The 14,230-nt window shown below is 47.2% G+C and overlaps 1 protein-coding gene across 6 annotated transcripts in view; it reads left to right on the top strand.

Moving 5' to 3' along the window:
• Window positions 1-10,714, top strand: part of GGT7 (gamma-glutamyltransferase 7) — a 28,411-nt gene extending 17,697 nt beyond the window's left edge. For 2 of the 6 annotated variants that reach the window (XM_003904819.3, XM_021921106.1), the window contains 7 exons: window positions 551-678; window positions 855-943; window positions 2,932-3,081; window positions 3,198-3,315; window positions 4,087-4,224; window positions 5,395-5,494; window positions 9,946-10,714. In XM_003904819.3, the coding sequence (XP_003904868.1) occupies window positions 551-678; window positions 855-943; window positions 2,932-3,081; window positions 3,198-3,315; window positions 4,087-4,224; window positions 5,395-5,494; window positions 9,946-10,109 (887 nt within the window). In that variant the 3' untranslated portion in view covers window positions 10,110-10,714. The other 4 variants (XR_652382.3, XM_009216260.2, XM_009216261.2 and 1 more) reach the window with 4 other exon arrangements.
• Window positions 10,715-14,230: the final 3,516 nt, after the last annotated feature.

The following is a 14,230-nucleotide window of genomic DNA, read 5'->3' as shown; positions in this document are numbered from 1 at the left end:
AAATATGTGTGATAACGGTAGCCACCGTGAGGACTAAATGAATTAATTAATGTTAGTGTTATGCATCAGCTATTCCTTTGATGTCCAAACATCTAGTAACAGAATAGGAAGAGAAGGTTGCTGCTGCCAAGAGGTTTGGGGCTGGATGAGACCATCAGGAGTCATGGATAGTATCCTGGCCTATGGGAGAGCTGAAAGGAGACACATGACAGGCCAGGAATATAGACATCTGGTCACCTGTTTCTGCTCTGCTCTGCTGATAGCCTGCAGTGTGACTGTGGGCAAGCCACAGCCCTCTTGAGGCTTAGTTTTCTCAAATGGCAGAGGAAACTGAAGACCAGTGTTCTGAGTTCAAGTCCTGGCCCTGCCCTTGACTTGCCATGTGAACCTGAATGGGTCTCTTTGCCTCTCAGTGCTTCAGTTTCCCCATCTGGCGAGGGGGTTCAGCACAGTGGTCTCAGTGTGTGTGATGGTGGGATGTGGAGATGGGATGTGGGATGTGAAGGTGCCTGACCCCTACCCTGCCATCAGTCACTTCCTGTCCTTTCAGGCCACCTGGTTCTTAGTCCCCCACCCCCGCACACGGGCCCTGCCCTCATCAGTGCTCTCAACATCCTGGAGGGCTTCAATCTCACCAGCCTGGTATCCCGAGAACAGGCTCTTCACTGGGTGGCAGAGGTAAGGCTGACCCCTCTGCCTTTCCCTGGATTTAGGGATATTAGGAGTGGGGAGATTGGGTACTGCCATAGGGCAGGACTAAATCACCTCCAAGTTTTCTCACACACGAAAATCCACTGGGTGTGGGTGCTGGGAGGGGTCTGGCAGCCTCTTCCATATCCCCTCTGTATTTTCAGACCCTGAAGATTGCGTTAGCCCTGGCCAGCAGACTGGGAGATCCCATCTATGATTCTACCATCACTGAGAGCATGGATGACATGCTCAGGTGGGTCTTGGGCAGGACCTGGGGACTGCAGAGGCAGTGGTGGGTGTGGGGAAAGGGTCAGTTGAAAAGCAGCTGGTGTAGCAATAAAGGCCTGAAATCCTAAGTCAATTTCAGCTCAACTCCAACTCACAACATGACACTGGGTGCCTCTCCGTACACCTCACCTTTCCTATCAGCACAGTGAGTTGGCCTACTTCATGTGGCTCTTAAATTTTTTTGAGGCTAGCATAGCACCTATAGGAGTCCATCTGCTCCTCCTTTTGAGTAGGAAAAGAAAGCTCAATACCAAACAAAGGCTGGGTGCAGAGGCTCACACCTGTAATCCCAGTACTTTGGGAGGCCAAGGCGGAGGGATCATCTGAGGTCAGGAGTTTGAGACCAGCCTGACCAACATAGTGAAACCCTGTCTCTACTACAAAAATTAGCCGGGTGTGGTGGCCCATGCCTGTAGTCCCAGCTACTTGGGAGGCTGAGGCAGGAGAATCACTTGAACCTGGGAAGCAGAGGTTGCAGTGAGCCGAGACCGTGCCACTGCACTCCAGCCTGGGTGACAGAGTGAGACTTTGTCTCCAAAAAAAAAAAACCAGTCTCCAAGCAAATACTGAAGGTGGTGGGAATACAGCTTCATTAGCAACATAACCTAATAGTAGGTTGTGGGCTCTGGTGAGACTGCCTACGTTCAAATTCCAGCTTTACCCTTCGCTAGCTGTGCAGCCTTGGGCAAGTAATTTAAACTCTCTAAATCTCAGTTTCTACAAGGGGGCTTGACAATGATGGTATCAACCTTGTGAGGTTGTGGTGAGGACTAAACAAAATCATACATGTAAAGCTTTTTTTGGTTGAAAATTAGATAACTGTCTTCAAGTAATTTTTGGTAACTTATTCTCTAATCTACTATGGATAACCCAACACATAGTTATTAGGTAAGAAACCCTCAGTTGAATTTTTTTTTTTTTTTAAGACGGAGTCTTGCTGTGTCACCCAGGCTGGAGTGCAGGGGCATGATCTCGGCTCACTGCAACCTCCGCCTCCTGAGTTCAAGCAATTCTCCTGCCTCAGCCTCCTGCCTCAGTTGAATTTATAAAAGTCTGGAGCATTACATGTTGTTTCTAAGATCAATGCAAACTTTGCTCTAAAACACACACACATGTGCCTATATGAAATCTGTTCAACCAGTTCATCCAGTAAATAGTTATTGAGCACTTACTCTGTGCCTTGGGAAAATATTCTAATAGAAAGTAAAGATCCTGGCTGGATGTGGTGGCTCATGTCTATAATCCCAGCACTTTGGGAGGCCGAGGTGAGTGGATCAATTGAGGTCAGGAGTTCAAGACCAGCCTGGCCAACATGGCGAAACCCTGTCTCTACTAAAAATACCAAAAAAAAAATTAGCTGGGTGTGGTGGCAGGTGCCTGTAATACCAGGTATTTGGGAGGCTGAGGCAGGAGAATCACTTGAACCTGGGAAGCAGAGGTTGCAGTGAGCTGAGATAGCACCACTGTGCTCCAGCCTGGGTAACAGCAAAAGTCTGTCTCATTAAAAAAAAAAAAAAAAAAAAAAAAAAGATCCTCATATACAAAATCCTCCCCCAACTAAACTCTTAATAAAACTTTAGACTACAAACATTAGTCTAAATGAATCTAGTTTGTCAATTCAAAACAAATATTTTCTGATCATCCATTATGCACCAGGCACTTTTATAGAAAGGATTAAGAAGTCAGATAACTAAAAGGCTCTTGATTTAAACATTAAATAAATTAAAAGTTGGTTCCAGAAAAGAATCTAAATAATACCTAAATAAATTCATTCAACAGCTATTTTCTGGGTATTTCTTATGTGCAATTAATGAGCTTCTGCACTCATAGTTCTAGTAGTCCAGTGAGGGAGGTAGATTTCATCAAATAATTACACAAACACCACAAAAGTGAGGTAGGTGAGGTGTATAGAAAGCCTATTGTTTGCTCATCTCCCACCCCTTGTCTTTTCAGCAAGGTGGAGGCCGCCTACCTCCGGGGCCATATCAATGACTCCCAGGCAGCCCCTGCCCCACTCCTGCCTGTCTATGAACTAGACGGAGCGCCCACGGCTGCCCAGGTGCTGATCATGGGACCTGATGACTTCATTGTGGCCATGGTTAGGTATGCCAGCTCAGACTCAGAACCTGGAACAAGGGATCCTCTGAACCAAGAGAGGGTGGGGGCTGGGTAGAGGTGAAGATGGGCCAGGGCTCACCTGACTCCACCTCGGCCCCCAGCTCCCTGAACCAGCCCTTTGGCAGCGGTCTTATCACCCCCTCGGGGATCCTGCTCAACAGCCAGATGCTAGACTTCTCCTGGCCCAACCGGACAGCTAACCACTCTGCACCCAGCCTGGTAAGATTTGCTTCCCCGCTTCCCTGGGGATCCTAAGGCCTATAGGTAGGAGGTGCAGTGGCATGGCTGCCCCTTTCTCCCTACTTTCTCCAGAATCTTCTAGTATAAGGAAGCCTAAAGAAGAAGTTCACCTCATCCCTAGCCCTGCTAAGTCTGGGACATGGAGCCTGGTGGGTCTGAAGAACTCTTGTCCCATTCTGTCACTGTCTTAACTGTGTGACCTCGTGAAGATCTTGCCCTCTCTGGGCAATTTCTTCACCTGTAGAATGAGGGTTTTGGCTCCGATTTGATGTTTTGGGCACTTTCCAGCACTAGTGGTGACGATGTGAGCTTGAGCTGATGGGGCTCAGCCCTATGTCTGGGCACCAAAGAGGGACCCAAGGAGGAAGGATTTAATAATTTTTATCCAGTTAAAAGCACTCTTACGCCCCATAGTCTGGGGTCCCAGTAGGGCAAATACATATAGAGATGATCAGGGTGGGGTTATCCTGTTCCCATTGCCATCTTTCTTGGCTTGGTCCTTTCTCCTGTGACTCATAGCAGCCTCATAGCTCAGTGGATCCACTTATACCCCATCCACCCCACCCATCCAGGCACCCTACCCATTTCACAGACAGCAAACTGTTGTCTGGGAAGGGACCAGTCTCCCAGGAAAACTGGGCCTGTGGAAGATGTGGAAGAGGGAGAGCAGTTGGAAGGGTTGTGGAGTGGCCCTTTCCCGGTCTTGTCCTACCCCACCTCCCCCTTGTGGTCTCTGTCCTCTAACAATAGGAGAACTCAGTGCAGCCAGGGAAGCGGCCACTCTCTTTCCTGCTGCCCACAGTGGTCCGACCCGCGGAGGGGCTCTGTGGAACCTACCTCGCTCTGGGGGCCAATGGAGCTGCCCGGGGCCTCAGCGGCCTGACCCAGGTGAGGTTTATGCCATGGTTGGCCTTTTTCAGCCGGGAGCCAAACTGTGGCCTAGACTGCAGATGCCTGTCGTATCTGTGGCTTGTTTCCATTCCTCATGCAGCAAACATGGGCTGAGGCTGCTTTGTGCCAGGTGCATCCTGGGCAACGTGGACACGGGCTGCTCTGAGTTTCTTAGTGAAAATGGAACTCCAATGCTTCCTGTCTTTCCCGGTTGCAGGGGAAATGGCAGGGTCAGTAGATTGAAAAGTGGGGTTAGCATCTGGGTGGCCTAGGTTCTGTTAACCTTAAGTCCCATTACACCTCTACCCAGCATCTGAAGAGACAACCAGTCCTCTTTAGGGTGGGATTTTGAAAGGAAGGGCCTGCTTCTCTCCAGAACATCTCAGAATGGCTCCTTGAATGTCTTGAGAATCTGATATATATGCTAGGCACCTATTCTGGTAGGTGGTGAGTTAACGATCTTGAGTTCTGGAATCAGACACGCCTGGGTTCCAGCCCAAATGTTACCAATTTGTAACCATGTGATGCTGGAACATTCACTTAACAGCTCTGAACCTCAGTCTCCTCATCTTTAAAATGGAAGTAATAACATAGCTAACATTTAAAGAGTTCGTACTAAGTCCTGGGCACTGTGTTATGTGTGTTAACCATTTTAACCTTCCCAGTTCTGGGGAGAATCCTTATTTCTATTTTATAGATAAGGAAACTGAAGCTCAGAGAGGTTAAGACATTAGGTCAAGTACTTTCAGCTAGAAAGAGTGGGGAGGCAGTTTGGTTCCAGAGCCTATGCACACTCCTAACCACTAAGTTAAAGGCACCCACATTGTGCCCTAGACCACCCCTAGCTGTTAACCTTGCCCTATCCAGAGAGAAAAAAAGGGAGCCCTGGGCTAGATTAAGGAGACTTGGGTCTAGTGGCGTATCTTCCCTGGCTTCCTCTAAACTCTGGAGTAAGTCATTTCCCTTGCTGGCCTTCACTTTCCCTCTCTGTGAAATGGGAACAGTCATCACAGGCCTGCCTGTCTCCCAGGGCTGTTGGGAGGCTCAGATGACACCCAGTGTAAGAGTTCTCAAGAGTAAGGAGCCTGGACCAAGGGTGGGAGCTGAGGAATCCTGACCATCGCCCTGGGGGATAGCCCTGAGTTTTCTGTTCCTTGGCTACCACAGGTTCTGCTGAATGTCCTGACCTTGAACCGGAACCTGAGTGACAGCCTGGCCCGCGGCCGCCTGCACCCGGACCTGCAGTCCAACCTCCTGCAGGTGGACAGTGAGTGCAGAGGAGAGATCTTGTGGGGAGGGCACAGGGACTGGTAGAGAAAGGACTCCTCCCAAGGGTGCCCATGCCTCAACCAGCACCAGCTGCCAGTGAAGTTTGGTTTTATTTGGCAAATTCCTATTGGAGCAGTGGACGATCTGGGGATTGGAACCAGTCTTGCCATTTCCTGGTTGTGTGGCCTTGGGAAATCCATGTCTCAACTCTGAGCCTCAGTTTTCTCATTTGTAAAATAAGACACAGTTGTTCATTCTTCAGACCTTCATTTACTCAACAGTTTGTATTGAACACCTACTGTTTTCTAGGCATCATCCTAGGTGCTGGGGATACTGCATTTACAGGCAAACAGGAAAATAAGTCATCAAAGAAATATGAGACAAATAAGTGCTCTGCTAACAGTCAGAGCAGGGTGACATAATAGGACTGATTCAATGATCAAGGAAGACTTCTCTTTGGTGATATTTAAGCTGAGATCTAAAGAGAGAGAAAGAAACTGGGTGCAGTGGCTCAGACCTATAATCCCAGGCTGAGGTGGGAGGATCGCTTGAGGCCAGGAGTTCAAGAGCAGCCTGGGTAACATAGTGAGACCTCCATCTCTATAAAATTTTTAAATTAGCCAGGCATGGTGCGTGCCTGTGCTTCTAGCTACTCGAGAGGCTGAGGCAGGAGAATTGCCTGAACCAGGGAGGCAGAGGTTACAGTGAGCCGAGATCACGCCACTGCCCTACAGCCTGGGTAACAGAGTGAGATCCTGTCTCCTAAAAAAAAAAAAAAAAGTGTAAGAGAGAGCCCACTGTACAAAGAACTGGTGCAGAACTGTGTAGGTCAGGGGAGCAAGTACAAAGAACTCAGGGCAGGAATGGACTTGGTGGTTCGAGGAATAAAAAGGAGACCAAGGTAAGCAAGGATGAAATTAGATCAGAGAGGCCGGCAGGCAGACGCCAGATCATGGACCTTATGGTGAGGAGATGGACTTTCACCTAAGGGCTTAATTTTGGCACAGCTGAATTTTATAAACAGGAAAGTGTGTGCACCTTTGAAGAGTTTTTATTATAACAATATATTAATATGACACTAGTCCAAAAGAATACAGAATTGATTGAGACACAGTCCTTGCCTGTTCAATATTATCCCCATTCTATAGAGGAAGAAACTGAGGCTCACAGAAGTTATAAACTAGTCAAAGATCAACCACTAAGTGGCAGAACTTCAATTAGGACATACACCTGGCTGATACCAAAGACTCTATTCTTTACCGCACAGCTCTTGATATCTGCTGGACTGAATCATGTTAGAAGCAGAGACTGCAATCTTCAACGATCACATCCTGTAGTTGGCCAGCGACACTTGGATCCCAGCTGATAGATGACAAGGCCACGTCCTTGAAACTGAATTTTGTTCAGCAAATATCTGCTGGTCTCTGTTGAACGTGAGGCTCTCTGCTAAGTTATTTGGGCTCAGCCCAGTCCTCCCCTCAGGGCCTTAGTGTAAGATGGAGGCATAAGGAGTGGGGGCTTGGTGAAGGGAAAGTTCATCCACCTGAGGCCCTGGGGAGGCTTTATGGAGGAGGCAACAAGTAGCTGGGCCTTGAAGTATGAGTAGGAATTTGGCATGTGGAGGTAAAGGACATTCTGGTCAGGAACAGCCTAGGCAAAAACCAGAACGAATGACTCAGAGAGCAGTCGGGAGGCTAGCTGTTGTTTCCCAGAGTTCTGAGTTTACCCAGCACCTTTGTGACTTTTGCCACATTTGCACACCATCTAAACCATTATGTACAGAACATGTCTCTATAAATGAACTTCCTTTTAGCCTAAATGTATTTTATTTTATCATTTTTTTGAGATAGAGTCTCACTCTGTCGCCCAGGCTGGAGTACAGTGGTGCGATCTCAGCTCACTTCAACCTCCGCCTCCTGGGTTCAAGCGATTCTCATGCCTCAGCCTCCCTAGCAGCTGGTATTACAGGTGCACATGCCACCACAGCCGGCTAATTTTTGCATTTTTGTAGAGATGGGGTTTCCCCATGTTGGCCAGGCTGGTCTCGAACTCCTGATCTCAAGTAATCCACCTACCTCGGCCTCCCGAAGTGCTAGATTTACAGGCGTGAGCCACCACGCCTGGCCCTAAATGTATTTGTATTTTTAAAATAGACCTTATATTATAATCACAAATGGAAAAATGACATCATTTGCCACAAATAGATGATAAATAGCTACCATCTATTTGTTAGCTACACAAATAGATACGTGCAGTTTTTAGTTAAATATTGTTGCCCATGGAAGGCTCTGAGACTGCTTTCTCCATTAAAGGAGATGAGGAAGTGTTAGAGAGCAGACTGAAACTTGTTCCTTGCCATAATCAAAAGGATTGAAAGTGAACCACAAAGGACATAGATTTTCGATTAAGTGATTTAATACTATTCAAGATTGGGTCTTCATCTCAAGAGCTGCCGAAAGCCTTCCTATTAGGGAAAGAAGAAGACGAGATCTTTATTGAGAAGCGGTATGATGTGGAGTTACAGGGCTTATCACAGAGGTCAGCCTTAAGATTATCCAGTTGAGAAGGGGAGACACATGACCTGAGTTGTCTTATTTAGGGGAGGTAGATTGAGGGGAGGAGAATTTAAGTCAGGGACATACGAGAAGCAGCTGGGATATGGCCCAGGCAAGAGATGATGAGGGCCTGAACTTATCCAACGGGATGGGGATTTGTTCATCTATCTAGTAAGTATCTGCTCAATATTTACTATGTACTGACCCTGGACTGGGGATCAATAGCAAACGAGACAACGTTCCTACCTTCAAAAAGCTTATAATCTAGTGGAGGGAGACACAGTAAATAAATAAACAAATACAGGTAACAGTAAGTACTTTGGAAGAAAACCAAACAAGGTAAATATGGTAGGGACTGCTGTTTTAGGTAATGGTGGAGGAAATTCTTGAAGAGGTGCCAAAGACTGGACTGAAGTAAGGGGACCAGCAGTGTGACTTTCTAGGAGAGCATTCCAGACGGAAAGAACAGGAAGTGCAAAGGCATTGAAGTAGAAACATGTTTGACCTCCTAAAGGGACAGCAACGAGGCCAATGTGGCTGGAATACAGTTAAGCAAGGTGAGGAATAGAAGGAAATGAGGGAAGGAATTTAGAGAGGTAGCAAGGTCCCAAACAATGTTGGGCTTAGAGGCACCTTGGTAAGGACTTTGGATTTTATTCTAAAAGCCGTTGAAGCTGTTGTAGGGCTTTGAGCAGGGGAAGTGACAAGGTCTGACTAGTGGTTTAAAAGGATCCCCTTGGCTGCTGTTTGAACAGGCTATAAGAAAGGCAGGGGGCCGGGCATGGTGGCTCACGCCTGTAATCCAAGCACTTTGGGAGGCCGAGGTGGGCAGATCACCTGAGCTCGGGAGTTCGAGACCAGCCTGACCAACAAGAAGAAACACCGTCTCTACTAAAAAAAAATAGAAAATTAGCCGGGCATAGTGGCTCATGCCTGTTATCCCAGCTACTGGGGAGGCTGAGGCAGGAGAATCGCTTGAACCCGGGAGGCAGAGGTTGCCATGAGCCAAAATCGTGTCATTGCACTCCAGCCTGGGCAACAAGAGCGACACTCCACCTCAAAAAAAAAAAAAAAAAAAAAAAAAAGGAAGGAAGGAAGGGAGGGAAGGCTGAAAGCAGGGAGACCAGTAAGGAAGGAAGGGAGGGCTGGAAGCAGGGAGACCAGTTAGTGGATTATGCAGGAATCCTGGCAAGTAATGACGGCAGCTTGACTTTGGCAGGTGAAGATGAAGATCCACAAAGCCCCTTTTTCTTTTTCTTTTTTTTCCTTCCTCCCTCCCTTCCTTCCGTTCTTTTCTTTTCTTTTTTTTTTTTTTTTTTTTGAAACAGGGTTTTGTTCTGTTGCCCATACTGGAGTGCAGTGGTGCAATCTCAGCTTACTTTACTGCAACTTGTGCCTCCCAGGGTCAAGCGATCCTCCTACCTTAGCCTTCTGAGTAGCTGGGACTACAGGCATGTATCACCAACCTTAGCTAATTTTTAAATTTTCTGCAGAGATGGGGTATCCTTATATTGCCCAGGCTAGTCTCAGATTCCTGGGCTCAAATGATCCTCCCACCTTAGCCTCCCAAAGTGCTGGGATTACAGGCATGGGCCACTGCACCTGATCTGTCCTGTTTTCAATATGAAGAATGACTGTATATTATTGATCACTTACTGTATGCAAGGTTCAGTGCTGTGTGTGCATTATCTCTGTTAGTCCCTGCAACTTCATGTTCTCATATAATCCCTATTTATACATGAGGAAACTGAGGCTCAGCAAGGTAAAGTGATTTGTCCAAGGTCATACAGCTCTGTGGTGGAGCAGCCAGGACGAAGATCAGGTCTGACTGTAGGACTCTTGAACTAGTGCTCTGTACATTCTGAATGTGTATATGTCGGGGATGGTTTTTCAGGTGAGTTCACAGAGGAAGAGATTGAGTTCCTGGAAGCCAGGGGTCACCACGTGGAGAAAGTAGATGTCTTATCCTGGGTCCATGGCAGCCGAAGGACCAACAACTTCATCATCGCTGTTAAGGACCCTCGGAGCCCAGATGCAGCTGGAGCCACCATCCTGTAGAGCAGCGGGGTGGGGCGGGGTCTCTGCTCCCCCACTTTGCATGTTCCCAGAGTCCCTCCTTCTCCCAGGTTTGGTCTTAGGGGGACCCCATGGATGCCCCAGATCAGGGGCCAGAGGGGATGCTTAGCAAACCCAATCCCAGAGTAACTGGAAAATTCTCCATCAGGAGGCCGCTGGTGGTGGTGGTGGTGGTAGTGATGGTGATGTTGATGGTGATGATGATGGTGATGAGTGTCAGCATCCACAGCCAGGCAGGCAGGACCTTGAGGAATCAGACTGTCTATGTGTCACCTCCCCTCCTTCAGCCATGCTGGCCCTGAGCTTAGGGATGTGCTTGCAAACCCTTCTCAAGGGTCTCACAACCCCAACATCTTCAGACTGGCCTGACCTGGGCCTTGTCTTCTAATTCCTTTCTCCTGTTCCCAGCCTCATTTCTTAAATGACTAGGAATTTTTTAATGGGCCATTATAGGGAGGGGTTGCTCCTCTTTTCCCACCAGGTTGAGGTGGGGGCCTTGCATCTGGGGGTCCCCAGGGTATGGGGTGGGGGTGGGGACAAGCTCAGGGGCTTCCATTTGCAAAGGGGAATTAAAGAATGTTGCTTAACTATGGCTGTGGTTTAATTTATATTTAACTGGGTTGAGAGTGGGAGTGGGAGAAGAGACCTCGACTCGCCCTGTCCCAGTAACCGACTCCAGAGTAACCTGGAGTCAGCGTTGAAGGACTCATAATAATATCTGCTGTCCAGCTAAGACATGCACCAATAATAATAATAATTCATAACAACAGTAATAACTATAGTAGATAGCATCTAATCTTTATTACAAGCCTCACAAAGTAGGTACTAATATTATTGCCATTTTACAGATGGGAAAAAGGCCAAAAGAGGTTAAGGGACTTGTCTAAGGTTCTTCATCTGTTAAATGGAAGAACTGGGGTTCATCTCAGCATGTCCAACCCCGGAATTTGTGCTCTTAACCAATTCCACACCTGTTAGTTGAACTATTTGTTATAAAGTATATGTCATATAGTATATATCAGACAATAAGTACCTTTTATAGATAATATCATTCATGCCTCCATCTACTTTGTACCTTCAGGTACTTTGTTAGGCACTAGAGATTCAGCACTGAACAAGACAGGCTTTTTTTTTTTTTTTTTTGCAACAGAGTTTTGCGCTTGTTGCCCAGGCTGGAGTGCAATGGCGTGATCTCGGCTCACCACAACCTCTGCCTCCCTGGTTCAAGCGATTCTCCTGCCTCAGCCTCCCGAGTAGCTGGGATTACAGGCATGCACCACCATGCCTGGTTAATTTTGTATTTGTAGAGACAGAGTTTCACCACGTTGGTCAGCCTGGTCTCAAACTCCCGACCTCAGGTGATCTGCCCACCTTAACCTCCCAGAGTGCTGGGATTACAGGCATTAGCCACCGCGCCTGGCCAAGACAGATTTTTTAATGGGTTTGCAGTCTATAGCGGCAGTCAAACGTTAAAGAAATAAGAGCACAGATAATTCGGATAACTGCCATCACAATAAGCTCTATGAGGGATACTAAGAGAATGTATATCAAGAAAGTTAATCTAGGCTAGGCGTGGTGGCTCAAACCTGTAATCCCAGCACTTTGGGAGGCCGAGACCATCCTGGCTAACACGGTGAAACCCCGTCTCTACTAACAAATACAAAAAACTAGCCGGGCGAGGTGGCGGGCGCCTGTAGTCCCAGCTACTCAGGAGGCTGAGGCAGGAGAATGGCGTAAACCCGGGAGGCGGAGCTTGCAGTGAGCTGAGATCTTGCCACTGCACTCCAGCCTGGGCGACAGAGCAAGACTCCGTCTCAAAAAAAAAGAAAAAAAAGAAAGTTAATCTAGTTTGAGGATCTGCAAAAACCTCCCTGAGAAGGTCATGAGGATGAATAGGATTGACAGGAAAGGATTAGATATGGGATGTGGAAATGTCATTGTAGCAAAGGGAACAGTATGTTCAAAGGCATTGTGGTGAGAAGGAATGTGTCATCTTTTAGGAGGTGAAAGAAGGCCTATATATTCTTCCTAGAGCAGGGGTTGGCAGAGTTTTCCTACAAAGGGCCAGAGAGTAAATATTTTAGGCTTTGTAGGTCATATGGTTCCTGTAGTAATTACTCAACTTTGTTGCTGAAGTGCAAAAGCAGCCATAGACAATGTGTAAGACAACATCCTGATGGCTGTGGATATGTTCCAATAGAACTCTTCCTTCTCTTTCTTTTCTTTTCTTTTCAGACAGAGTCTCGCTCTGTCACCCAGACTGGAGTGCAGTGGTGTGATCTGCAAGCTCCGCCTCCCGGGTTCGCGCCATTCTTCTGCCTCAGCCTCCCGAAATAGCTGGGACTACAGGCATCTGCCACCAAGCCTGGTTAATTTTTTTTTTCCTGTGTCTTTTTAGTAGAGACAGGGTTTCACCATGTTAACCAGGATGGTCTCGATCTCCTGACCTCGTGATCCGCCCACCTCGGCCTCCCAAAGTGCTGGGACTATAGGTGTGAGCCACTGCACCCAGCCAGAACTTTATTTTCTAGAAATAGACCCTTACTGCCATAAGAGCGGTAGTGTGCTGACCCCTACACTAGAGCACCCCGAGGGGATGATGGGATGAGATGAAACTGGTGAGGTAGGTAGATCATTCTTATGAGGCTGGTATTAATTCCCCATTTTATTGATGAGAAAATTGTGACGTGAGAATCATGAAGTAACTTACCAGAGATCACCCAGCTGGTAGTTGGCAGATGCATGATTCAAAAGCAATCTGTTTGACTCCATAGACTATGTCTCTCTTTCTTTCTTTCTTCTTTTCCTTTCCTTCCTTCCTACCTTTCTCTTTTATCTTTTCTTTTCTCCCTTCTTTCCTTCCCCTCCTTTCACAGATCCATGATTCAAAAGCAATCTGTTTGACTCCATAGACTGTTTCCCTTCCCTTCCCTTCCCTTCCCTTCCCTTCCCTTCCTTCCCCTCCCCTTCCCTCCCCTCCCCTCCCTCCCTCCCCTCCCCTCCCCTCCCCTCCTCCCCTCCCCTCCCCCCTCCCCTCCCCTCCCCTCCTCCCCTCCCCTCCCCTCCTCCCCTCCCCTCCTCCCTCTCCCTTTCCCCTCCCCTCTTCCCTCTTCCTTTCCCCTCCCCTTCTCCCTCTCCCTTTCCCCTCCCCTTCCCTTCCCCTCTGTCTCACTCTCTTTTTCTCTTTCCCTTTCCTTCTTTCTCTTTCTTCCTTCCTTCCCTGCCTTCCTTTCCCCTTCTTTCCCTTCCCTTCTCTCCCCTTCCTTCCTGCCTTCCTTTCTTTCTTTTCTTTTTTTTTAGAGACAGGGTCTTACTCTGCCACCCAGCCTGGAGTGCAGTGGTGCAATCCCTGTTCACTGTAGCCTCGACTTTCTTGGTCAAGCAATCCTCCTGCCTTGGCCTCCCAAGTGGCTGGGACTACAGGCGTACACCACCACACCTGGCTGATTTTTCATTTTTTGTAGAAACAAGGGTCTCACTAACAGCCCAGGCTGATCTTGAACTCCTGGCCTCAAGTGATTCTCCTGCCTTGGCCTTCCAAAGTGCTGGGATTGTAGGCATGAGCCACTGTGCCTGGCCACTTCTTTAAAATTTTTAAAATTACTTTATTGGATTGCGGATGTAACAGTTTTTCAAATATCAAACACTTTATAGATATATAATGTGTATCTGTAATCCACCCCCTCAAAATCCAAACTTTCCAAAAATCTCACTATCAATAATTTAATACACATTCCTCCAACCTTTTTCTGCACATTAGCATATATTCTGTTTAAAAAGTAAAATGGCACTATATTTTCACACTGTCTACAACTTCCTTTTTAAAAAATTTACCAATATAGCATGGGCATTTTCCCCTGTTAATATATATGGATCCACTTTATTATTTATAATAATGCATCATAGTTCCCTGAAGGGTTTAACTAGTTTCCTTTTGATGGATGTTTGGGTGATCCTTGTCCAGATATCTTTAGGTGCTTGAGCCATGCCTGTAGTCATACCAACTCTCCCAGGCTGTCTTTCAAATGACAGAGTGTCTTAGTTCATTTGGGCTGCCATACCAAAATATGATAAACTGGGTAGATTGGAGCAGAGATTAGTGA

Source organism: Papio anubis, chromosome 16 (genome assembly GCF_008728515.1).
Source record: "Papio anubis isolate 15944 chromosome 16, Panubis1.0, whole genome shotgun sequence".
NCBI classification, from domain to species: Eukaryota; Metazoa; Chordata; class Mammalia; order Primates; family Cercopithecidae; genus Papio; species Papio anubis.
This window is presented reverse-complemented; position numbering and strand designations above follow the sequence as displayed.